The following is a 26,374-nucleotide window of genomic DNA, read 5'->3' as shown; positions in this document are numbered from 1 at the left end:
GAAAACGGTTTACATTACGAATGCTACTGTCCCTTTAGACGCAGTCTCCTAATGGTGCTCATCTTGAATAGCAGACGTTGGCAAACTTTTCCTGTAAAGTGCCAGAGAGTAAATGTTTTAGGCTTTATACAGGCCACAGAGTCTCTCCTGCATATTCTTTTCTTGACTTTTGTTTTGTTTTACAATTTTTAAAATATGAAAAACAGGGCTTCCCTGGTGGTGCAGTGGTTGAGAATCTGCCTGCCAGGGCAGGGGACACGGGTTCGAGCCCCGGTCTGGGAAGATCCCACAGGCCGCGGAGCAACTGGGCCCGTGAGCCACAACTGCTGAGCCTGCGCGTCTGGAGCCTGTGCTCCGCGACAAGAGAGGCCGCGATGGTGAGAGGCCCGCGCACCGCGATGAACAGTGGCCCCCGCTTGCCACAACTAGAAGAAAGCCCTCGCACAGAAACAAAGACCCAACACAGCCATAAATAAATAAATAAATAAATAAAAATTTAAATAAATAAAAAATAAAAAAAATAAAAAGCATTCTTAGCTATACAAAAACAGGCAGTGGTCTCAATATGGGCCATAGGCTGCTGTTTGCAGACTCCTGTTCTATATGTTTCAACACAATTTTGTCTTAAAATCATGAGCTTTTCTTTCACAAGCATGTCTTCTTTACCCAACTAGATACCAGTACTCGCTGCAAGCAGACACCCTATCATATATATATATATCTTTTTAAAATCCCTCAATACCTAAAATTTCGTCTTGCCCATATGAATTATTCATACTGAAATGCCTGGAAGCCTGGAGGGAAGGGGTCAAACATAATGGTTCCACCGCTGTGGCAGAGCCAAGGTTAGTTAGCAAGCTTTCATATGACTTAAGATATTCTTAGTTCACATTCATTTTGATCAGTTTTAGTAAAAGGCTGCCACAGCATTTGTATAATGGTCACCCAAGATTTATAATTCTGTGATAAAGTTGGTTATTTCATGAAGAAGAAAATGGATCCAACCAAAATAACTTCAATACTAATATTCTATCTCACAGGATTGTTAGAATTAAATTAGACAATCCATGTAAAAAGTACTTAGCACAGTGTGTGGCAAATAAGCACTCAGTAAAAGCTAGCTCTTATTATGCAATAAAAGTATGGGAATATTAAAAGAAGACTAAGGGGACTTCCCTGGTGGCGCAGTGGTTAAGACTCTGCCTGCCAATGCAGGGGACACGGGTTCGAGCCCTGGTCCGGGAAGAGCCCACATGCCACGGAGCAACTAAGCCCGCGCGCCACAACTACTGAGCCTGTGCTCTAGAGCCCGCGTGCCACAACTACTGAAGCCCATGCACCTAGAGCCCATGCTCCGCAACAAGAGAAGCCACCGCAATGAGAAGCCCGTGCACCGCAACGAAGAGTAGCTCCCGCTCACCGCAACTAGAGAAAGCACGTGTGCAGCAACGAAGACCCAATGCGGCCAAAAATAAATAAATAAAATAAATTTTTTTAAAAAAATAATTTTTTTTGAGTAATTACTGTTTTGGTAACCAGATAGTGTCCTCCAAAGCCTCCAGTCACTAGGTATTCTTTTCTAGGTATTCTAGCTAAATTTGTATATTCAATACTCTATCCTTGTTAAATGTCAATAATCATATTACAGATCAACCATTCCCAATTCTGGGCTGTACACTCTGGCAGCACAATCTGAAGTCCATGGCAAATTGATAAAGGTAAGGACAATAAGACTGTCTTTTACTCTAAGATTATCGTTCTTATTTTTAAAAGTGTTAAAGTGTCCTTTCTTTTATGAAATAATGGTGATTGCAATGGTAGCAAAAACAAAAGCTGAAGGTGCTGCTACAATATTTTGTAAAATTTTCTTTTACTAGTCCCTGGAATGCCCAAGGAACCAATATTAGACACAATATAAGGATTACCCATTTTTCAAATAATTATAATATGAAATTTATAAAAACAAGGATGCTGTATGCTAATTTTTTTATGATTCAGAAAGGTTATCAAGATCTGATACATGAAATTAAGATGCCATCTTGTCAAATGCAACCAAATGGTGCTTTAATCTTTATATTAATATGGAGAAAACTAAAAACAATTTTACTTTCCCCCCACCAAACGAAGAAAGATCAAATTGCAATAGACAACGACTTCTCTTCCAATACAAGAGGCACTGGAGAAAAACAAGGTGCTCTCTCTTCTTTCCTTTTACTGATTTTCCACATGGGCACCGGCTTTCAGCTAAGATGATGTTTATACATACCCAACTTTTCTTTCTTTCCTTTTTAGTTACATTCCTGTAAGGCTGTGCTTTGAAGTGGTTTCTACCAGCTCTAATTTGAAATTTCTGATTTAATTAAAAAGACTGCTTTCTTACTGAAACAAACAGACTTTGCTTAAAAAAACCTATATTTATCTTTACTTTTAAAAATGTATAATCAAATAGAACATATTGATATTATACACCTTTTAGGGTACAAACCATGGCACTGCTTTTAGATTCTTTTGTTTCTCTTGGTACATTTACACTTCAGAATCATTATTCATTAATTCAACAACTACTTATTAATCACCTAAAATAGGACAACCATTTTTTCTAGGTATTTTTCTAGCTGCAAACAAAATCCCCCATCCTTCTAGATTTTTCCACAGGAGAGGGACAGATATGTGTACACACACAGAGATCTGTGCATCCATCGATCCAACTGTCCTAAGTGCTTTGGAGAAAAACAAAGCAAAGCAGGGGGATAGGTAAGGCTGGAGCAGATGTAGGGGGTGATTTTAAATAGTGTGATCAGAGAAGACCTCACTGAGAAGGTGACCTTTTTAAAAAAAATGTAATCAATGTTGTTTATTTTTAAAATTTTTATTGAAATATAGTTGATTTACAATGCTGTGCTAGTTTCAAATGTACAGCAAAGTGATTCAGTTATACATAAATATACAAATATATTCCTTTTTTACATTCTCCTCCATTATAGGTTATTACAAGATATTGAGTATAGTTCCCTCTGCTATATAGTAGGTCCTTGTTGGTTACCTATTTTATATATAGTGGTGTGTATATTTTAATCCCAAACTCCTAATTTATCTCTCCCTCCTTTCCCCTTTGGTAACCATAAATCTGTTTTCTACATCTGTGAGTCTATTTCTGTTTTGTAAATAACTTCATTTGTATCATTCTTTTAGATTCTACATATAAGCAATATCATATGATATTTGTCATTCTCTGTGAGAAGGTGACTTTTAAGCAAACACCTGAAGAGGTAAAGGAGCCAGTCTTGTGGTTCATCCGTGGAAAACATCTCAGGCTGAGCAAACAGCAAGTCCAAAGGCCCTACTGTCTTCAAGGAAGGGCAAGAAAGCATGTGTGACTAGAGCTGAGAGAGGGAGGGAGACACTAACAGGAGATCAAGTCCAAGAGCTCACTGGTAGCTAACTGGTGTTTTCACTCTGAGATGGAGAAGCAATGGGAGGGTTTTGAACAGAGGGAGGATAAGACCTGATTTAATGTTTTAAAAGAACGATTCTTGCTGCTATAGTGAGAACAGACTGGGATGGGGAGCAAAGCAGGAGGCGGAGAAGTTAGGCGGCCATTGGAACAATGCAGGTGAGAGATAACAGTGGCCTGGACCAGGGTGGTCTCAGTGGACGTAGGATTCTAGACACATACTGGAGGTATGGCAGAAGGGATCTGCTGATGCAGTGGATGTGGTATATAAAAGCGGAGTCAGGAATGACTGAAGTTTCTGGCCTCAGCACCTGGACGGATGTAGTTGCCCTTCACTGAGATGCAGACGACTGCAAGAGAAAGAGGTTATGGCGGAAGACGTGTTAAGTTTTGGACGTGTTGCATTTAAGATGTCTATTAGTCATTCAAGAGGAGATCTACACAAATGAATCCAGGAGTTCAAAGCAAAGACATGGGCTGAAGATGTGAACTGAGCCTAATCAACCTAAATATGTGTAAAGTCACGAAGACTTAAGGGTAACACCAAGGTGGGGATTAGGTGTAGAAGTCTAGACAAAGAGATACACCTAAGCCCTAAGGCATTCCAAAATCCAAAGATGAAGAGGTAGAGACTGAAGAGAGAGGGACAGGAGGAAACCTTCCTATCATAAAGTGCTCGAGGGCAGGATTCCGTAGCTAAAAGAGCCTCTTCTACACAGCAAGTATGCACTGGCTGACTGTCTTCCCTGGTCCATGTCCCAAAGTCCCATCTCTAAGCTCCCTCCTTCATGGAATTTACACACTATTAGAGCCTCCTGAAAGCTCTGCCATCTTTGGGGCTCGAATGTTCCATGCCTCCGCAGAATTCACATTGCTTGGGCAAGACACTCAGAACCCGTGCTTACCTACACTGACAGCAAAGGGCGTTCAATATTGAGGCAGTTTGGAATGCAACTAGGGCTGAGTTTGTTTAGGGCACTCCCACATGTTCATGCTTTGGGAAACTAAACTATATGCAAGGATTTATCCTGAATCACCAATAACCATCTGGAAACACTCCTTATCCCTGACGGGACAGTTCAGAAGGAACTCCTGTGGCTTATTTATTAAATTCTTACCTAGTCTGAGGAAAGTTGTATAGAGGGAGGGAAAAAAGTGAAAAGAAACAGAATAGGCAACCTTCTGGGATTTTAGGGCTGTGAACCCAGTGACTCTGCAGAAACCACTGCTCATCCTCGTGGGAACTGTCATCCACTTGCACTAGATTCACTATAATTCCTGCGTTTGACACTAGAGAAAAATGCTTTTCGGACTTTTTACTATTGTAGATGCTCTTTTGCCATCGGTATGAAATCGTTTTAAAATCACTGTTTTAGTCTTAAATAGAAAAAGCACCGCCAGCTTACTCTGCCCCCTCAGTTGTCACTCCCCAGCCTCCAAGTTCCCAGGGCTAACCTTCTGTTAGGTCAGTTTAATTCTTCTGATCTCAACAGGTATGTGGGCTTAATGTTCTCCAGTTCTCCAACCTTCAGGGTGGCCACTTTCCCCAGCACAACTAACCTACTCTGAGCTAACCTTCACCATCCTGGAAGGCTGGCCAAACTCATCTGTCTCCAGTAAACTTCCCACCCTGAAATCCCCAGCTTCCACAACTTCGTGCCCTTTGTTGTTTGTCTCCTCTTGCTGGGCAACTGCCCTCTCTCCATACTACCTTCACCAGAGAGGTGGTCTCAAACTTTTCCATTAGTTCCTCAAACAAAGCTAATACCATTCTATAGCCTTTAACAAAACTTAACTGAAGGCTTAGGGAGGAAAACTGAACGCCTGATGTCAGGTATCCACTACTTTTAGATTCCATCAGCCATGCCTCTTCAGTGGCAGGGCCTTACTGATGTTCTTCTCCCTCCTTCATGGCCAAATAGGAGTGCTCACTTCAGGAGAACCTTCTTCTGGAAAGGCCAGAGCCTTCCCTAACTAGAGTAGTAGTTAATTTCACAAATCAACCAATCACAGGTCTGGTAATCTGACCCCGCCCCCTGCCCATGAAGAAGACAACTGTTTATGTTATTGTAAGTCTAGAAATTCAGAAATCTCTGGACCTAGAATAATAATACGTATCTTGGATTTTCTTTGCACAGCCAAAAGCACAATGTATTCTTCCTAGAACAGAAAAAAAAAAAAAAAAAAAGGGGGGGGACTTCCCTGGCAGTCCAGTGATTAAGACTCTGTGCTTCCAATGCAGGGGACACGGGTTTGAGCCCTGCTTGGGGAACTAAGATCCCACGTGCTGTGCAGAGTGGCAAAAAATTTTAAAAAAAAAGAAAGAAAGAAAGAAAGAAAAAAGTATGCCATTTGCTCAACTTTGCAAATTTACCACTTCTTGATTCCATCCTTACATCATTACTCCACCGAACAGCCAAATAATCCCAAATCATCATTATTCTGGTTTAACCTCAAACTCTTTGAAACTCAAGGTTGTGGTGAGAGTTAAACACTTAGTACATTGCCTGGTGTATATATTGTTTAATAAATGATAAAAACCCACTGTTATTATTATTCACACCCAACATAGCATCTAACATATTATTTGTGATTTGTCTCAGAATAACAGTCTATTACTGCATAAGCCCTTATAAGTAGGAGCTAAATATTTGACATCTTTTTATCCTCTGAAACATTTGCAAAAATCGGGCACTCAAAAAATGTAATTTTGAATGAATGGTTCCCCTCTCAATTCAAAATTATTTATAGAGTGTCTAAGATAGGTTCTATGCATAACATATAGGATCTTAAATCTTCCTGTTCTCGAGGAGTTTATAAAGACATGTACAAATAATTATAGAACAAGACAAAGGTTGGTTATATGAGAAGTTAAAAAAACTGCCAAGGGGTTCAAAGACAGACCCAAATCATAACAATGATCTAGAGCAGTGGTTCTAAGTGTGGTCTGGGAAGCCCTACTGCAGTTCCTGAGGCCCTTTTCACAGGATCCCCAAGGTCAAAATGACTTTTCATAATAATGCTAAGATGTTATTTATTTTTTTCATTCATTCTCTCAAGAATGGACATTGGAATATCCAGTGTTACCTGACCTGTGACAGTGCAACAGACTGAGTGCAGAAGGAGACAAAAGATGCTGGTTCTCTGGGATTCAGCCAAGACATTAAGGAGATTTTCAAAATGCAAAACAATGCCACTTTTCTAACTAAATTTTTTGTTTTGGAAAAGTTTGTTTTTCCACAAAAACACATCATTTCTGTTAACATGTAATGAATTATTCTCTTTAAATATTAAAAAATTCTTAATTTTAATTTCTAATATGGTAAATATCAGTATATGTTGTATGTATGTAACATATAGAACCCACATTAAAAACTCTCGGGCGGTGGGGGGGGGGGTTCCCTGGTGGTGCAGTGGTTAAGAATCCGCATGCCTATGCAGGGGACACGGGTTCGAGCCCTGGTCCAGGAAGATGCTGCGGAACAACTAAGCCCGTGCGCCACAACTACTGAAGCCCTCACGCCACAACTACTGAAGCCTGCGTGCCTAGAGCCCGTGCTCCACAATGAGAAGCCACTGCAATGAGAAGCCCACGCACCACAACGAAGAGTAGCCCCCGCTCGCCGCAACTTGAGAAAGCCCGTGCACAGCAACGAAGACCCAACACAGCCAAAAATAAATAAATAAATAAATAAATAAATAAATAAATAAATAAATAAATAAAATCCCAAAACCCTCTGGGGTCCTCAATAATTCTTAAGAGTGTAAAGGAGTCCTGAGAGTCTTAAGCCCAGTTCCAAGCCTGGTAATAGGAAAATGGTTTAAAGTTCATGGTGATTCAGGAAGAAAACCTGGAAAGTTGGTTTGATGGAGGAAGACGGTGAGTTTAGTTTCTTTCTTTCCCACTATCCTTCTCTCTCTACATCTACATTAAAACCTTCATGAATTCCTGCACCTCAAACCCTTCACCTTCATTATCTCTCTACCTGCACGTCCCCTTCCTAACCTCCCTTAAGTCTTCTAGGTCTGTGTATTTTAATCCTTTGGAATTACCGCCCTAACGCAATGGTCTCCAGATAGCTTTCTTTATATTCTCCTTGGTCAACCTCTATTTCTCTCTTTCAGCTAAAGGGAAAGAGGGTAGGAAAAGGGTGTGGACCGCCGGAGTCCAACCTCGAATCTCTGCATTCCCAGGACTTTCCTGGGTTCAGGCTCTCTGTCTGGAAGGTTACTGAAGTTCTCCCACCTCCTTCCCTCCGCGCTCCTTACCCCCAGCGGCCCCTGCACCATCTCAAGTGGCCCCGAGGTTTTCCAACCTCACCCATCGCCGCGTCCGCCCTCCCTCTCCCGTGCCCACTTCACTCTCCCCGCGCGCCCCCCGCCCAAGTTCGCCCCCACGTGACCCCGCCCCGCCCTTACACCCCACCCCACCCCACCGCGGGCCCCGGTGCCGCACCTGAGCCGGAGGCGCCCCCGACTCCCCGCCACCTCGGCCAGCCTCCTCCATCCCCGGCCCTCGGGCGCTCGGTCCAAGCTCCTGCTGAGCCTCCGCAGCAGCGGCTCCGGAAGGCGGTTGAGGGTCGCGCCGGCTGCTGCGGCGAGCGGCGGCCCCGAGGGCGCGGCCGCCGGCGGCTGCGAGGCCAGGGGCGGCGGGGCCTGCAGCAGCTCCCCGCACAGCGACATGTCCCGCGCCGACGACCCCGCGACAGCCGCTGCTCCCGCCGGCCGCATCGCGCACTTTCCGCTCGCCCCCTCGCTCGCCGCGGCGCCGCGGAGGCAGGGGCGGAAGGACTAATTGGACGGCGCTGCACCGCGCTCGGAGGAGGAAGCGCCGCTTCCCGCCCCGCAGAGCCAGGTTTGCTTGGGTGAGCCGGGCCGGCTGGCCGCGCTAGCGGCTCCGGGGGCGGGGCCTCGGGCGGGGGCGGGGCCGCCCACGGCGCGCGTGCGCGCACCTCCCCCGCCCTCCGCGCCGCCTCTTCTGGGCCGCGGCGAGGCGCGCGCTTCAAACACGGTTGGGAGGTGGAGTCGTTGCTGAGCAGGAAGGGTCGAGTGGTGGCAGCTGGAGGAGGAAGCGGTGGAGGAACTACGCTCGGGTGGCACCACTATGGCGAGGAAGCCTGTGGCGTCGGGGCTTCCCGAGGCTGTGGGAGGAAGATTGCCTCACGCCAAGGAGGGGAGCACGTGGTTTTCCATCGCCGGCGGGTCCGCTCCTCCAGAGGCGCGCTCTGCTGACTCAGTGACTTGCGTGTGCCCGGCGACGCCACCAGCACCCGCGTTGGGCAGCCTCAGCGGAGGATTCCTCGTTTTAGGATTAGATGTGTATGGCATTGCTAAGGGAAGTGGTGCTAGAGATCCAGATACTCAATGGAAATTGCCTGAAATCTGTGCCTAGACTTCAACAACAACAACAAAACTGGCTGTAGTATATTTAAACCTAATTAGATCTTGGAAATGATTGTTTTTAGCAGGAATCACCTGGTTTCCTCCGAGTCAGACTGCCATCCAGAATCTTCATAAATCACAGCAGACAGCTTTATAGAGGATGCCCTTCCCTGGAAGGATGCAGAATAGATGAAATAACAAATGCAGACGCACCTGAGCTCACTCTCCCACTCTTAGCGATATTCGAGGCCATTGCCCCATTGAAAACTAGAGGGTAGTTTGGGACAAAAGCGAGCAAGTAACTTATAAAGTGTGACTAGCCAGGTAGCCCCCAGACAGAAGGTTTCCTGGTCCAGTTTCTGGTGGCATTAACTTTTTCATCACACGGGACAGCAGGATTTTCTGTAGCAATAATTTGGACACCCAAATTCTCACTACCTTTTTTCAGGGTGGTAGCTCCACACAGCTTCCACCACATTCTAGCACAGTTAATCACTATCCAGTGATTTTTTTAATCCAGTGTAAGTTCAGAGTTCAGAATGCGGTATAATGGCCAAGTGCACAAACTTTGGATCCAGGAAGATCTGCTGGGTTCTAGTTTTATGACTTTGAATAAGTTACTTAATTCTCTGCCTCATCTATTAAAATGGGACTGAAAATATAGTATATATAGAGTTGTTACCAGAATTAAAGGAGTTGATGTATGTAAATCACTTAGCTCTGCTTAGCAAGTAGTAGATAATAAATGCTAACTTATCAGCATTATCCTTAGAAGTGCAAATGCTTGTTTCATACTCGGTTTGACCTTGGTAAACCTTTTCCAATTACTTCTAGTGCCTTCCGCTTTTGTCCTCAGTCAGTGAACAAATATTAGTCTATTACCTCCAGGTACCAAGTATGGAAATCAAGTCTTCTGGTCTTTATTGGTCTGGTCCTCATTAGTCTAGTCTTCTAGTCTTTTAAAATTGAGATTCAAGGGACTTTTTTCTAAGTATACTATATGCAAGTTTTTGCTTGTGCACCTGCTCATTCATTACCCTGTGAGTATCCTTCCCAATTTGACCAGGTGCATCTTATCCAGTACAGCTCAGCTGAGTACTGATGATGTCAGAACCCTCCCATCCCCTCCCCTGCTTCTCCTCTCTGCCTCAAGACAAGTGCCTCCCTCATTTCACTTGAGTCAGGGCCCTGTTTTTCACTTAGCAATTTTATATCCTATGCATTCACCTCACCCGTCACCCTCCAGCCTCTACCTTGGACTAACATTACATTTTATGACTGGTCTTTTTCTCCTCTCAATCAAATGTTAATATTTTCCAATGTAATTTCACTCCTGTGGTTCTCTTATGGGGCCTAATGATACAGTAGAAAGAATATGACCTTTAGAGTTAGCCCTGAATTTGAATTTTGATGCTGCCAGTCATTAATGGTATGACTTTAGGCAAGTTAACCTCTCACCTTCAATTTCCACATCTGTAAAGAGTAGAAGATGATAGTACCTGTTTCAAATGATTGTTATGAGAATTAAATGAGAGATAATTTCTCTATGTACACATAGAAAGTGTCTGGGAGAAGTAGATGCAGAGTTTATTAGTACTCTCAAAGTTGCCAGGTTAATTTTGGAAAAACACAATAAACAGTAATTCAACTATGCTCCAGTAAAATTAAAATATTAAAAAAATAAATAAACAGTAAGTCAGGTACCTTTTCTATATCAACCATTACATTTCTATAAAGATAGGAGAAAAACAGAGTGGAGCTCTGACTTTTAAATGCCCCTTGAAAGTTCATGCATGTCTACGGATAATATACTTGGGAGTTCTTCCTCCTTAGTTGAAAGTGACATAGGGCTTTGTGAATCCAGACAATTTGCAGGAAGCCTGTGGTTTCATTCTATAGAAATCCATTGATGTCATCTTTAAAACACTCACACATCTGGAAACTGACCCATAGCTTTTTTTCCTTTATGCGTTTTGACTAGAGTTGGTACTCTAACCGAAAATGCCAGAATGCCATTATTTTATATCTGGACAGATTTTCAAAGGCCCAGTGCAGGAGAACACCCAGAGGTCCTGGGATCTGTATACAACAGAGGGAAAGGAAACAGGAGTCTCGTGACTTAAATGACATTCCTTGTCTCCCACCTTATTCCATGCCCAGCACCCTTTGTGACCTCTGACTCAGCCTCTGTGTTGAGTACACGCAAGCCACTTTCTGACACAAGGTTCTCCACTTCCCTTGCTGCACCTTCTTGCTACCATCTCCCAAGGGATTGGGGGGATTTTCCCATTTCAATTTCAACTTTGGAATAGCAGCTAAGCATTGCGTTAATATTCCATACCCTTCCTTCATGATGAATCATCCATGGCAGAGATTACATTTACTTGTCTACATTCACTCATTCATTCACAAATATTAATTGGATTCCTACCTTGTGCCAGGCTCTGTGCCAAATACTGTTAAGGGATGATTTTCATTTAGTTTTGTTTTTATTAAGCCTGTATTTTTTTTAGAGCGGTTTTAGGTGCACAGCAAAATTGAGGGGAAGGTACAGAGATATCTCATGTACCCTCTGCTCTCACCTACTTACAGCCTCCCCCATTATCAATATCCGCCACCAGAGTGGTACATTTGTCACAACTGATGAATCTACATGGATACATGATAATCACCTGAAGTCCATAATTTACATTAGGGTTCATCCTGGTGTTGTACATTCTGTGGGTTTAGACAAATGTATAATGATATGTATCCACCGTTAAGGTATCATACAGAGTATTTTCACTGTCCTAAAAATCCTCTGTACTCTGCCTGTTCATCTCTCCTCCCTCCCAACCCTTTTCAATCACTGGTCTTTTTACCGTCTCCATATTTTGGCCCTTTTCAGAAAGTGATATAGTTGGAATCATACAGCCTTTTCAGATTGGCTTCTTTCACTTAATAATATGCATCTAATATTCCTCCATGTCTTTTCATAGCTTGATAGCTCATTTCTTTTTAGTGCTAAATAATATTCTATTGTCTGGATGTACCACAGTTTGTTTATCCATTCACCTACTGAAGGACATCTCGGTTGTGTCTAAGTTTTGGCAACTGTGAATAAAGCTGCTGTAAAGATCTGTGTGTAGGTTTTGTGTGGACATACGTTTTCAGCTCCTCTGAGTAAATACCAAGGAGGGTGATTGCTAGATCATAGGGTAAGAGTATGTTTAGTTTTGTAAGAACCCCAAACTGTTTCCCACAGTGTCTGTGTCCTTCTGCATTCCCACCAGCAATGAATGAGAGTTCCTGTTGCCCACAACCTGGTCAACACTTGGTGTTTTTGGTGTTTCAGATTTTGGATAAGTTGGTTTTTCAAAAAGAAAGTTAAAATCATGACTCTCAACGAATGTACAGTGAATACAAGTCAAAGATTTTATTTAACACGTTAGTGAAGGAGGGAACCGAAAAAGGTGTTGTGACCACTTCAAAGGAGAATCCAAAGGCGAGATAAATATGTAAGCCCAGCAGGGAGCTGAGATGAATTAGCTTAATAGATGCAAACCAACTTCTTCCACAGTGGAGGAGGGAAATCCATTGAACCTCCTCCAACAGAATTTATCTATTTATAATCAAGAATTATTTGCATTACTATCAGTTTCCTACAACTTCTATCTCTCGGAGTTGCAAGATGCCTTAGTCAAAGGCAAAGAAAGGCATAGATAACCCAGATAGATGAGCTAGTTAGGACACCCATTACGTTCCACATCTTTGTTAATTCTTTCTTACAGTGCTTAGAATACAGGGTTGACTAAATCCAATCTCTGCTTGTGGCAAAGAAAGGGAGTGGTGAGTACTCTGTTGGCAGCAAGAAGGAAGGCTGAAAACACGGAGGAGAAAGTACCATGTGGGGCAGCAAGAGAAAAAACAAAAACAAAAAAACTCCTCACATACAAGGGAATTCCCATGAGGCTGTCAGTGGCTAGTTCAGCAGCGCTTTATGAGATGGAAGACATTCCCGTGTACAGCACACTCCTGTATACATTGCCACTTTCTCCTTCCTATTCAAGGAAACGTATCTGAGGAATAATACCAGGTATCATGATAGATACAACATTACGATAGGAAAAGTCTTGAATCAGATCTAATTTACTATCTACAATGCCAATCATTTATTATCTACAAAGCAAATCAGAAACTCTGATACTTAAATGATCAGCACTAGCAAATCACTGGGGACACATTTCAACTGAAGGCAGGAACCGCAGTTGACGTGATATTTCTCATGGCCGTGAGCCACTTTGTTGGGGTTTTCAAAAGGGTGCTAACTACGTTAATCCACCCAACAGTCTTTTGACTTTGTGACACTAACAACTGCATTGGGCTACGATGCAATTTATGAAGAAATTAATCCAATAATATTTACCAACTACCAATCTGTACTCTCTTAGGATGTAAGAGGGATGCTGGCCTCGCCGGTGTTCCTCATCCTTGGTTGCACGTAAGAATCACATGAGGGTAGCCCAGTTCCTCAAAAAGTTAAACATAGAATTATCATATGATCCAGCAATCCCACTTCTGGAATATACCCAAAAGAGTTGCAAGCAGCAACTCAAACAGGTGCCTGTACATCAATATTTGTAGCGGCATTATTCACGGTAACCAAAAGGTGGAAACAGCCCAAATGTCCAGTAACAGATGAATGGAAAGGCAAAATGTGCTACATACATACAATGGAATATCATGCAGCCTTAAAAAGGAAGGAAATTCTGACGCACGCTACAACCTGGAAAGCATATGCTTAGTGAAATACTCCAGAAACAGAAGGACAGATATTGTATGATTCCGTTTATATAGGGTACCTAGAATGGGCAAATTCATAGAGACAGAAAGTAGAATAGAGTGGGGCTGGGGGACTGGGGGAAATAAGGAGTTATTGTTTAATGGATACAAAGTTTCTGTTCGGGATGATGAAAAAGTTCTGGAAATGGCTAGTGGTGATGGTTGCACAACATTGTGAATGTATTTATGCCACTGAATTATATACTTAAAAATGGTTAAAACGGTAAACTTTATGTTGTATATGGTTTACCACATACACACAAAGGAACCTTAAAACCCGAGAAACCTTAAAAACATACTGATACCTGGCTTAGAATCCCCAGAGATCTGATCTTAATCGGTCTGGGGTGTCTTTAGTTTTTCTTTTTTCTTTTTTTTTTTAATAGTAGTTTTAAAAGTCCCGGGCTTCCCTGGTGGCGCAGTGGTTGAGAATCTGCCTGCCAATGCAGGGGACACGGGTTCGAGCCCGGGTCTGGGAAGATCCCACATGCCGCGGAGCAACTGGGCCCGTGAGCCACAACTGCTGAGCCTGCGCGTCTGTAGCCTGTGCTCCGCAACAAGAGAGGCCGCAATAATGAGAGGCCCGCGCACTGCGATGAAGAGAGTGGCCCCCGCTTGCCGCAACTGGAGAAAGCCCTCACACAGAAACGAAGACCCAACACAGCCAAAAATAGATAAATTAATTAATTAAAAAAAAAAAAAAAAAAAGTCCCTGAAGTGATTCTAACGTACAGCCAGGTTTCAGAAGGGACGCTTAATCTCCAGCGTGGTGGTGCTCAGCCTTGACTATACATTAGACTCATTTGGGGAGTTTTAAAATACATTGGTGTCTGAGTCTCACACCCAAGATTCTTATTTAATTGGCTTGGGGATGCTGCCTGGTTACTGAGAATTTTTTCTTAGTTTCCCATCTGATTCTAATATGTAAGCAAGGTGAGAACCACTGCTCCAGGGAGAGCCCAGGATCTCTGCCTTTCATTCCACCTTTGGAGAGCAAGCACTTCCGTGTCTGTCAAGGATGAAACCAAGGGCATAGTGGGAAAGGAACTTCTGATGAGAGTCAGAGGCTCAACTTCTCCAAGGCCACTTGATTCTTTCTCTTTCCCTTCACAGTCAGAATGTTAAAAGTGGGAGAAGCAAAGCAGACCAGTAGAGGGTCCAGGAGAAAGGAGTGAAGATCTACCTATTAGGCTCATTCCTAAGGGAGAAAGGCTCTTTATTCTTCTGGCATCCAGCTCCTCCCAGCTTCTAACATGGGCACTGCTCCCTCACCATCCCTAGTCCCCACTTATTCCTTTCCTTCCCCAAGAGGGGCTCAGAGCTGACCTGTCCAGCCAGGATTCCAAAGAGCCAGGGCTGTTAAGAGTATCTCGATCAAGGGACCATAGCTCTGGGACTTCCCTGGCGGTCCAGTGGTTAAGACTCTGTGCTTCCAACGCAAGGGACGCGGGTTCGATCCCTGGTTGGGGGAACTAAGATCCCACATGTTGCATGATGCAGCCAAAAAAAAAGGCGGGTGGGGGGAACCATAGTGCTGATGCATGAAAAATTAGCTAGTTTACCTTTAAAGGGTCATCTAGATGGTGGACATACATCATGCCTTGATTGATCCTGACTTACCTTCAGCCAATCTTTCGTCGCTTTTATCTTCCTTGGTATTTGTATTTCTGTTCTTCTGTATAAATACTGGCTCAGTCTGCTTATTAGGTCCTGTTGCATCCTGCCATCTTGTTTGTGATCGCCCTACTCCAGCTCTCAGTCCTTGGAAGCAAGGCCAACTGGACCGGGTGGGGTGGATTTAGACACGCAGCTGAAAAGCAACGTGAGATCAGGGTGGCCCCTGGAAGACAGCATGGAGAGAGCAGATGAGGCCAGCTCTACTCTAAGCCTTGAGGTAAAGTAGTGTTTCCCCATTAGTCTGTGCCATTCCATCAGGGTGGAGTCCCACCATAAGGGTTTTGGCTGATGACTTACCCAATTATAATGAGAACACATTGCAGGCAATGCCCCCTGTATAACACGTCCTTCTTCCATATATATGTCCCTTGGGAAATGAGCAGACATTGGCAAGGAGACTTGGGGTTCCAGATCCTGGCTGTCCGTTCAGACATAGCAGACAAGGGACACAAAATATAAAATAGAACCCATGTTTTCTAGAAGCCTATGATCTAGCTGAGGAGAGAAATTTTATAAACATGAAAAAGTGGCAAAGCAAGATTTTGGACCTTAGGATTTCTATACTGGTGTATGCAGTTTAGAAGTTTTCCAGAGACTTTTATCAAAAGCCCTAGAGATGGGCCAGGAACGAAGAGAAGTAAACTAGGATTAAGGATGGTAGACTCAGAGAGTGAAAGGAGTCTGACCAGTGAAGGCATGATTATTTCCTGGATAATACTGATATAATTTTACTTTTTAAAAAATGTGACACCTATGACTATTCCCAGTTGAATGACAATATTAGCCTTTGTAGGTGAGCACATTCAGGTGGAAAGGTGAAAATACACTAGTGCTGGCTCTGCTCCGTGCTTCCAAGGGTGACATGTTCTCAGTTTCTTGGGGGTCACTGATGGAGGGATCTGACTGTGAACATGGTGTTATGTGCCAAGAATTGATTCAAAACTCCTGACAGCTCGGGCTCTCCATCAGAGCCTGGGACTTCCTAGGTGTGGTACCCTGAGGACATATTTGGTGGCTCCGATTGAGGGTATGGACTAGATGCTTTTTAAGCCCCCTTCAACATTAAGGTTCTGAGTGGAAGGGCATGAGGTCTCAGAGGAGAGCATGTGATCAAAGACTAGCCCTGGGGCTTCCCTGGTGGCGCAGTGGTTGAGAATCTGCCTGCTGATGCAGGGGACACGGGTTCGAGCCCTGGTCTGGGAAGATCCCACATGCCGCGGAGCAACTGGGCCCGTGAGCCACAACTACTGAGCCTGCGCGTCTGGAGCCTGTGCTCCGCAACAAGAGAGGCCGCGATAGTGAGAGGCTCGCGCACTGCGATGAAGAGTGGCCCCCACTTGCTGCAACTAGAGAAAGCCCTCGCACAGAAACGAAGACCCAACACAGCCAAAAATAAATATTAAAAAAAAAATTTAATTAATTTTTAAAAAAAAAGAAACTATAAGACTAACTGGACATGTTTTTTTTTTTTTTTAAATTAATAGCTACTCTATTTATTTATTTTTTTTAGCTGTGTTGGGTCTTCATTTCGTGCGAGGGCTTCCTCTAGTTGCGGCAAGCGGGGGCCACTCTTCATCGCAGTGTGCGGGCCTCTCACTATCGCGGCCTCTCTTGTTGCGGAGCACAGGCTCCAGACGCGCAGGCTCAGCAGTTGTGGCTCACGGGCCCAGTTGCTCCGTGGCCTGTGGGATCTTCCCAGACCAGGGCTCGAACCCGTGTCCCCTGCATTGGCAGGCAGATTCTCAACCACTGCGCCACCAGGGAAGCCCCTGGACATGTTTTTAAAAAAAAACAAAAGACTAGCTCTGGATGGTGATCACAGCTCTTCCAGTATCGTGGACTACTTCCAGTTAAGCAAATTAACATATAAATAAGATTATTTGTGGGGGGCAGAGGGGGAATATTTAAATGACTGAAGGTTTAAATTGTAACATATTAGTTATGCTCAAATTAGATATCGAGAACAAACAATGCTGTTTCAGGAGAATGGACACCGTATTAAATTAAAATGCAAATAATATTTATTGGTTGAGGGAAAGGGGAGAAGAAGGTGCATGTTTAGTCAACCAACAGTTTAAATCATACTTAAGGCCTTTAAGCATTAGTTATTTGCTAATCCTTACATGCTAATCATTCATTTGTTCTGTAAAGCTACGTCAATGAAAACTTTTCTTTGAAGCATTTTTTGTAGGAGGCTAGTTGAAATTATGAGTAAAAGGGCATTTATTTAACATGTTCTCTAATTTAAGCTTTTCATTGAGTGACTCTAATGAATTTAATTTACTGAGGTTTTGCTGTATATAGATCAGAGCACTGAAGCTACTGGAAATTTTTGTGGTATCATAATAAAGATAAGCAATAATTATTTCATGATAATGAGAATAGCTTGAACAAGTATGTATGTGGTCACCTGTTTAACACGATATTCATGGAAAGTCAGCCCTAAAGAGCACCTCAGTTGACTTAGGCCAACACCTTCAATTTCAGATGAGAGCTCTGTGGTGTAGAGAGGTTTTCTGTCTCTTCTTAAGCCTCTACCATAGTAGTTCTCAAAGTGAGGGCCCTGGCCCAACTGCATCAGCTTTTCAGAAATGCAGATTCTCAGGCCCCCCACCAAACCTACTGAAAAAAACTCGGGGCGTGAGCCCAAGATGATGTGGCTGAACCAGCCCTCCAGCTGATTCCGATCCACAGCAGTTTGAGAACTGCTCCCCCCAACTCTAGCTTTAAAATATCTTGAGACAATAACTTCTCCAGCGACACAGAGAATTACTTCCTGTTTTATGTCTAAATTTATCTCCCTAAAGCTTTGCAGGGCGTGGCACACAGTCTGTACAAGTGCAGAGACACCTTTACGGGTAACAGCGCAGAGTGGGGCTCAGCAGAAGGGGGAGATGAAGACAGGGCTGGCGGTGGGCAGGGGCTGGGGAAACAAGGGCTGGTCTTTGCCCCTTCCTATTACCATTGATCGATAATTTCCTAATCTGAGATCCATTCCAAAGAGGGGCACGGCACAGTTTCATTTGGGGTCTGGGTTTTTAAGACAAACAACACGGAGCCGAGGGAGTGCAGAGTTGGGGTGAAACTTAGGAGCGATGTGGTAGAGACATGGGTGTCTCAGACGCTGGCCAACATTGTTCCACAAGTTGTCTGAATAAAGCAACGTAGAATGGAGAAGGGTCTAGCCCTCTGGGAGCTGAGCACAGACAAGCTAAGAAAGGCTCCAGATGACTGGCTGGGATCCAGGGCAGGATTCTGCTCCTCCCCACCCACTCCTGCCAAACCAGTGTTAGGGGAGAAATCCAGGGATTCAGGGTACCCAAGAGACGGGGGTTCAGGATGCCGAGGGAGCCATGTAGGTGGCCTGTGTTTCTGAGGTCTTCACAATGCTGTTTGGAAGGACTGTTCTGTCTGCCTAGAGTGGCACTCTTTTCTCAGAAGTATTGCTTTTCAATGCGTGGTTCATTGGGAGCCCCCAGTTTCTTACCAGTCTGCTTCCTCAACCCAGTGATTGGCTGGAGGTAGGCGCGTTGCCCAAGCTTGGCCAGTCCTGGGGATTTCTGACCTTCACCTTGATGAAGAGGGTCTCAGGCTATCTCAGGGGGCAAACCTGTGAGGTATGAGCCTGAGCTGGCTGGTGGTCATGTCCCCACCGGCTGTGTGGACTTTTCCCATAGGGGGAGAAAGTGACCGGTACCCTGAGAGAAGCAGAAATGAGAGGTGGAGAAAGTAGTGTTCCGTCCCTGGCTGTGGTTGCCCCCGAGGCCCAGCTCACTTTTCACCTTTCCTTCACTGCAGTTGGCTGAGCCAACAAATTTGCTTTTTTGCTGTAGGGGAGGGAAAAAAAAACCTTTTCCTCTACCCTCTTATGTTCAGTACCTGGGTCCTGTGAATTACACTGGTAAGCAACAGATGAGCCGGAGAAAATGTTTATTTCATATGCACACGGGAACCATCAAAGGAAGTAGATGCCTCCTTAACTGGTTGGCGTTAAAGAATTATATACCTAATTTAGTAGAAGAGGGGGAGGGGAGAGAAAAGTCTCCTTATGGGAAGAACAAATAGGTTTCTTTAAGAAAGGCAAATGGGTTTTAGGAAAATAGATGGGAGAGGAGAAAGTTCGTGATAACGTTTGTCTATACAGGTATGGGTAGTCTTTCCATCTTCTTCAGGGTCATAACAATCCCCTGGAGAAGGGAATTGGGTTAGGTTTTATTTGTGTTCTTTCTTCTGGGGGTAGATCCACCCTGCAGAGGAATTTATGGCAGCCTTATTTCCCAGAAGTTACTGCTTTTAGTCAAATAAGGGAAGCTCCCAGAGGGCTTTGTGTGTGTGTGTGTGTTTATCTGTTGAATCTCAAATGTCTTCAGCCTAAAATGATCACTATACCAAATATTTTGGTATATTTTGGAGAGGTATATTCTGAACCCCTTCATTGCCTAAGCCAATTTTGTACCCTTTAGGTACTGTGCCTAGCTTCACGACATCTTTCTGTAGATGCTTTAACTAGCAAGACACCCAGTAGGTTTTTTTAAAAAAATATTTTATTTTCTAAGTGGATAAGCAATCAATTCATACTAATTATTTTAGACTTAATTTTTTTTTTTTTTACAGTAGTGTTAGGTTTACAACAAAATTGAGAGGAAGATACATAGATTTCTCATATACCCCTGGTACCCACACATATATAGCCTTTCCCGTTATCAACATCACTCACCAAAATGATACATTTCTTACAATTGACAAACCTACACTGTCACATCATAATTACCCAAAAGTCCACAGTTTACCTTAAAATTCACTCTTGGTGTTACACATTCATTCTATGGATTTAGACAAATGTACAATGACATATAGCCATCATTATAATACACAGTATTTTCACTGCCCTAAAAAATCTTCTGTGCTCCCCCTATTAACACCCTCCACCCTCATCCCTGAAAACCACTGATATTTTTACTGTGTTCATAGTTTTTTCTTTTCCAGAATGTCATATAGTTGGAATCATACAGCCTTTCCAGACTGGCTTCTTTCACTTAGTAGTCTGCATTTAAGGTTCTTCCACATCTTTTCATGGCTTGCTGGCTTATTTCTTTTTAGTGCTAAATAGTATTCCATTGTCTGGATGTACCAGTTTATTTACCCATTCACTTACTGAAGGACATCTGGGTTGCTTCCAAGTTTTGACAATTGTGAATAAAGCTGCTATAAACATCTGTGTGCAGATTTTTGTGTGGACATAAGTTTTCAACTCCTTTGTGTAAATACCAAGGAGTGTGATTGCTGGATTGTATAGTACGTTTTGTTTTGTAAGAACCCCGAACTGTTTCCCACAGTGTCTGTGTCCTTCTGCATTCCCACCAGCAACGAATGAGAGCTCCTGTTGCCCACAGCCTGGCCAACACTTGGTGTTGTCGAAGTTCCAAATTTTGGTCCTTCTAATCTGTGTGTAGTGGTTATTTTTAAAATTATGCCATCTGCTTTATAAATCCTGCATTGAGTATTCTTGTACCTCTTTAGAATATGGTGTCTATTTCAGGGGCCTCAGCTGAAAATTTCATTTTACCATCCTGTTACACTTATCTTCCTTAACTTGGTATCTTCCCAAGCTCACTGATATCCATAAACTTGTAGATTTCAAAGTTCACATATCTTCATGATACATAGCAACGACTTGAAAGGGCTATTACCTTCCTCCCTTGAGAAGCATTTCCCTTTATTCCTACCCTTCATTTACTGTCATTGAGCCAACACTTGAACCTTTGCACACTCTTTAATATCGTAATGACCATGTGGTTAGAAAAATTTGCTTGTGTAGAATTTTGCCAAAGAATTTTATCACTATAAATAATTTACATCCACTTATTTGTACAATTTTAATCAATTATCCTTTCTTTTTTCTGGAAAACATGTTACTATTCACTCAATGGATTGATCATTCTTGCATTTAGATGCTCCTACATTTTATGATAGATTCCTCTTAGGGTGTCCTCTGGAACAAATATATATTTTTTTGCATGGAAGTAGCATTGGCAGCTTGATAGTCTCTAGCTCAGCGGTTATTTGTAACATCAGTTTTATCAACAGTAACACAGTTTCATCCATAGCTGTCTTCAGAGCTCTTCAAAGGATACTGCCTAATTCTGTTAACTTAATATTCAGGTGATTTGCCAAGTGAGTTTTAAATAGCTTCTGTTTAATCGAATGCCTTAGACCTATTTGCTTCAAAAGACATTTGGGAACAAGATTATCCCTAAATGATGGCATAAAGAAAAGACCAAGGCAGAGAAAGCTTCACTGCTGCAATCGTATCATTCCCGAGTGCACGTTTGCACTGCATTGGTCTAGTACACAACGAAATAACATGGACTCTTAAGTTTTGACTGTAAACTTTTGGTTTCACCTTGTTATGTTTCCTCCCTTTGTGGTTAGCCACTTGGGAGGGGATTTCCGGAGATGCAGGCTATATAGTTTGTTTCCCAAAATATTTTGTATTGTTTTGGGTAAGAGAGTATGTTGCCTACTCTGCAAAACCTAGGTCTCAGAGAGCTAATACGACTTATAGCTGTAATAACATGATCATAATTTGTCTCGGTGGTGAGGGGAGGTGCCTCTATTATGACACATTCTTTTGTAAGAAAAGAAAACTTTAAAAAATATATTCTTTTTTTAATTTGGTAAAATACACATAACATAAAATTTACCATTGTTTCTTCCAGTTTATATAATTGACCTACGGCACTGTATGAGTTTCAGGTGTACAGCATAATTATTTGACTTATATACACCACGAAATGATGATCACAATAAATTCAGTGAACATCCGTCATATCATAGAGATGCGAAATTAAAGAAATAGAAAAAAATTGTTTTCCTTGCGATGAGAACTCTTAGGATTTCCTCTCCTAACAACTTTCATATAAAACACGCAGCAGTGCTCATTATATTTACCATGTTGTACATTACATCCCTAGTACTTCTTTATCTTATAACTGGAAGTTCGTGCCTTTTGACTGCTTTCCTCCAATTCCCCCTCCCCCTATTCCCCATCTCTGGCATCCACAAATCTGAGGTCTTTTTCTATGAGTTTGTTTGTTTTCGAAGTATAACTGACCTGTAATAATATGTTAATTTCTGTTAGACAACATAGTGATTTTTTTCTATACATTCCAAATTTGGTAAAATACACATAAAATTTACCCTTTTAACCAATTTTATTTATTTATTTATTTGTTTTTTTATTTTTGGCTGTGTTGGGTCTTCGTTGCTGCGCGCAGGCTTTCTCTAGTTGCGGCGAGCGGGGGCTACTCTTCGTTGTGGTGCGTGGGCTTCTCATTGCGGTGGCTTCTCTTGTTGTGGAGCACGGGCTCTAGGCACATGGGGTTCAGTAGTTGTGGCATGCAGGCTCAGTAGTTGTGGCTCGCGGGCTCCAGAGCGCAGGTTCAGTAGTTGTGGCACACGGGCTCAGTAGTTGTGACCCATGGGCTTAGTTGTTCTGCAGCATGTGGGATCTTCCCGGACCAGGGCTCGAACCTGTGTCCCCTGCACTGGCAGGCAGATTCTTAACCACTGAGCCACCAGGGAAGCCCTAACCAATTTTAATTGTACAATTAAGTGGCATTAAGTTCTCAACGTTGTGCAACCATCACCACCACATATTCCCAGAACCTTTTCATCATCCCAAACAGACGCTATTTAACAATAACTTCCCATTTCCCCCTTCCTCCAGTTCCTGGTAACCTCTATTCTACTTTCTGTTTCTATGAATTTGCCTTTTCTAGGTACCTTTACATAAATGGAATCATACAATATTTGTCCTTTTGTTTCTGGCTTATTTCACCATAATGCTTTCTACGTCCCTCCATGTTGTAGCATGTGTCAGAATTTCCTTCCTTTAGAAGGCTGCATCCATTGTATGGCTATAGAACATTTTGTTTATCTGCTCATCTGACGATGGACATTTGGGCTGTTTCCACCTTTTGGCTATCGTGAATAATGCTGCTATGAACATTGGTATATAAGGATCTCTTTGTGTTCCCATTTGTAATTCTTTTGGGTGTAATCTACCTAGGAGTGGAATCTTATGGTAATTTCACTCTCTGAGGAACTGAAGAAAGGAAAACTTTTGAAGTATTGTACTTTTTCTTCACTAACCACAAGTTGGCTCTGCAGTCCCCAAATATGATGTAACAGAATGTCTCAGAATACACTGTTGCCATTTAGAGCCATGAGGTTTGAGGTCATGGGTACACTCCCACAGCCTGTGAAATGCTCTAGAAACTGGTTTGGTATTCCTGATACCTGACACGGGTTGGGGGAAGCAATTCACTTTGGGGTATCTTGTCTGAACCAATGATATCTCTTTACAGAAGAGCTCCAGGTCTTTTTTCAAGAGCACCCTGCTTTTCAGGGCAACTCCCAAACTAACAGTGCATCCTTGGATTGATCCAGATTGGGGTCTTTATAGAACTGGACTAAATCCCAGGGTTGCTCCGGGCAAGACTTGAAAACCACCTACCTCTTCCTAAACTGCCAAATCACACTCATCACCAAGTCCTGCCAGTTTTAATTTTTCCGTATCACTTGATCCTATTTTCTGTCCATCTCTACTGTCACCCTCCTAGTCCAGGTTACCCTCACGTCTCTTGTGAACTCGTGCGATAGCATTTCTCACTGGTCTTTCCTCATGTACCCTTGTTCTCCACACTGTAGCCAGAATGATTTTTGAAATTCAGATCTGATAATGTCAGCAACGGGAGTTTGGTGGAGGGAGACCAGACAAGAGGATTATTAAGTTCATATGGAAAAATAAACAGGTGATAACCAGGAAGTTTTTGAAAAACAAGAATAATGATAAAAAGACCAGCTCTAGGGCTTCCCTGGTGGCGCAGTGGTTGAGAATCTGCCTGCCAATGCAGGGGACGCGGGTTCGAGCCCTGGTCTGGGAAGATCCCACATGCCGCGGAGCAACTCGGCCCGTGAGCCACAATTACTGAGCCTGCGCATCTGGAGCCTGTGCTCCGCAGCAAGAGAGGCCGCGACAGTGAGAGGCCCGCGCACCGCGATGAAGAGTGGCCCCCGCTTGCCACAACTAGAGAAAGCTCTCGCACAGAAACGAAGACCCAACACAGCCATACATACATACATACATACATAAATAAAAAGAATGTAAGCAGACAAGAATAGCATTAAAAAAACAAAAAATTAAAAATAAAAATTTAAAAAAAAAAAAAAAAGACCAGCTCTAGCAAATATCAAAATAGATTTAAAAAGCCATAAGTACTAAAATGGTTTTACATCATTGCATAGCTAGACAGATCAGTTGAACAGAATTTAGAACCATAAAAAGAGACCCCAAATAGATGAGAACTTAAATTATAATGAAGATGGCATTTCCAGTCACTGGGGAGATTTGATTTTGAATAATTGGGTGTTGAGACAAATGGTAAAATTGTTTCCTTAATTCATGTATCACACCAAAACAAGTTCCAAATGTATCAGAGATTTAGATAATATTTTTAAAAATGGAAACCACAAACATGGTACAATAAGAGAATTCAGGAGAATATCTTCCCGCCCAGTATTCACTGAAAAACTCCCACCATCCCCACGAATTTTAAGAATTCGGGGAATTCAAAGTGTCAAAACAAATGAGTGACATACCCGAGTTCAGAGGAGGGAGGTTGAGGAAGGCTGGGATGGGAGCTGCCAGGAGGAGGTGGAAGGACAGATGTCAGCAAAGCTACATGGGAGAGATGATAATAGAGTGTGTTTGAGGAAAAGTGAAGAGATGGGCCAATAGGGGAGGAGCAGAGTTCAGGGAAGCATTTCTACCTATGGGTCAAGATATTCTGGTCCTGGGAAGGAGCTCTCAGATGGTCCAGGTTCACACCAGTATAAAATATATTCTCCTTGAGAAGTCTCTAAAGTGCTGATGGCATGTGCCACCGACAGTCTGTGTCATTGATTAAGCTCTGATCCACACGTGTTACCAGTCGACGGAGGTGAAGGTATGGCTGAAACTGACAAGAAAGTTGAGGAGCCTGGGCAGGACGAGTGTTTGAAGACAAGGCTGGCACGCTCCCTACACAAGAGCAGGAATAATTCGGAAACAAGACCTACATTTCCCTCAGAATTTGCTTCTGGGTCAGCCTTCATCACAGGACAAGAGAGGACTCAGGAATGTCAGGCTGAGAGGTTTTCGCTTTATTCTGTTAATGATGGGGAATCATAGGAGATTTGTAAGCAAGGGAGACATCTGGAAAACACCAGTGTTTCTAGAAGAGTGGTCTAGTGGCTCTCTGCTGGCAGGCTCAGGTGGCGCTGTGGTGCTGGGAAGTGGTGGTGATGGTGGTCGACCGGGTAAGGGGTGGTGAGTAGGCAGTTGCTGTGGTCCCATCGCTAGGGGGTGCGGGGAGCTGGGGAGAAACGAATGGACTCCAGTGAACACTCATAAAGTAAATGCACGTGGGGAAGTGCTTGTGTAACACACGCAGATGCTAACTGGTTGTTCTACTGTCACTATCACGTGCAACCACATCTGCAGGTTGGGATGATATTTTCCTCCCTGGAATAAGGTTCTCTCTTCGTCCTCAGGAAGACAGGTTTGGACAACTTATGAGAAAGAGGACTGTGAAATGAATGTAAAGAGAAAGAAGGGCCATGTTCTCAAGGGTGTAGTCACAAGCCCTCTCATGGGGGCAGCGAAGACGGGGGTTTGCTGGGCTGGCAAAACTGAGCCCAGAACTCAGCCACGGGAATCTTTTACACCAAGAGAGGGATCTAACTGCATGAAGCTTGGACACGACTCTGAAGTTCAAGAAAGGGAGAAAGGCAACTGGGGGTCAGCTGTGCTTCAGAAAGCTGTGAGTTGGGGGGAACCTCCTTTGTGAAGTTTTGCTCCAGGTAAGGAACGTACACTTTTCCTGCTGATTTTTCTGTTAAGTAGAATTAACTGGTCTCTTAATTGACCGTGTAAATATAAAAGTAAATGGTAGGAACTGGAAACAATATTTTGCCCAAAACCCTGATTTAAGATCA

General features: G+C 43.2%; 1 protein-coding gene across 2 annotated transcripts in view; it reads right to left on the bottom strand.

The window, feature by feature from the left end:
• The window catches only part of MALT1 (MALT1 paracaspase), a 60,066-nt gene extending 51,725 nt beyond the window's left edge, over positions 1-8,341 (bottom strand). For both annotated transcript variants that reach the window (XM_068563312.1, XM_068563313.1), the window contains exon 1: positions 7,911-8,341. In XM_068563312.1, the coding sequence (XP_068419413.1) occupies positions 7,911-8,185 (275 nt within the window). In that variant the 5' untranslated portion in view covers positions 8,186-8,341. The remainder of the gene's footprint in view (positions 1-7,910) is intronic.
• Positions 8,342-26,374: the final 18,033 nt, after the last annotated feature.

The sequence above is a fragment of the Eschrichtius robustus genome, chromosome 14 (assembly GCF_028021215.1).
Source record: "Eschrichtius robustus isolate mEscRob2 chromosome 14, mEscRob2.pri, whole genome shotgun sequence".
NCBI lineage: Eukaryota > Metazoa > Chordata > Mammalia > Artiodactyla > Eschrichtiidae > Eschrichtius > Eschrichtius robustus.
The sequence above is the reverse complement of the archived record's forward strand: the minus strand, read 5'-3'. Positions and strand labels throughout refer to the sequence as shown.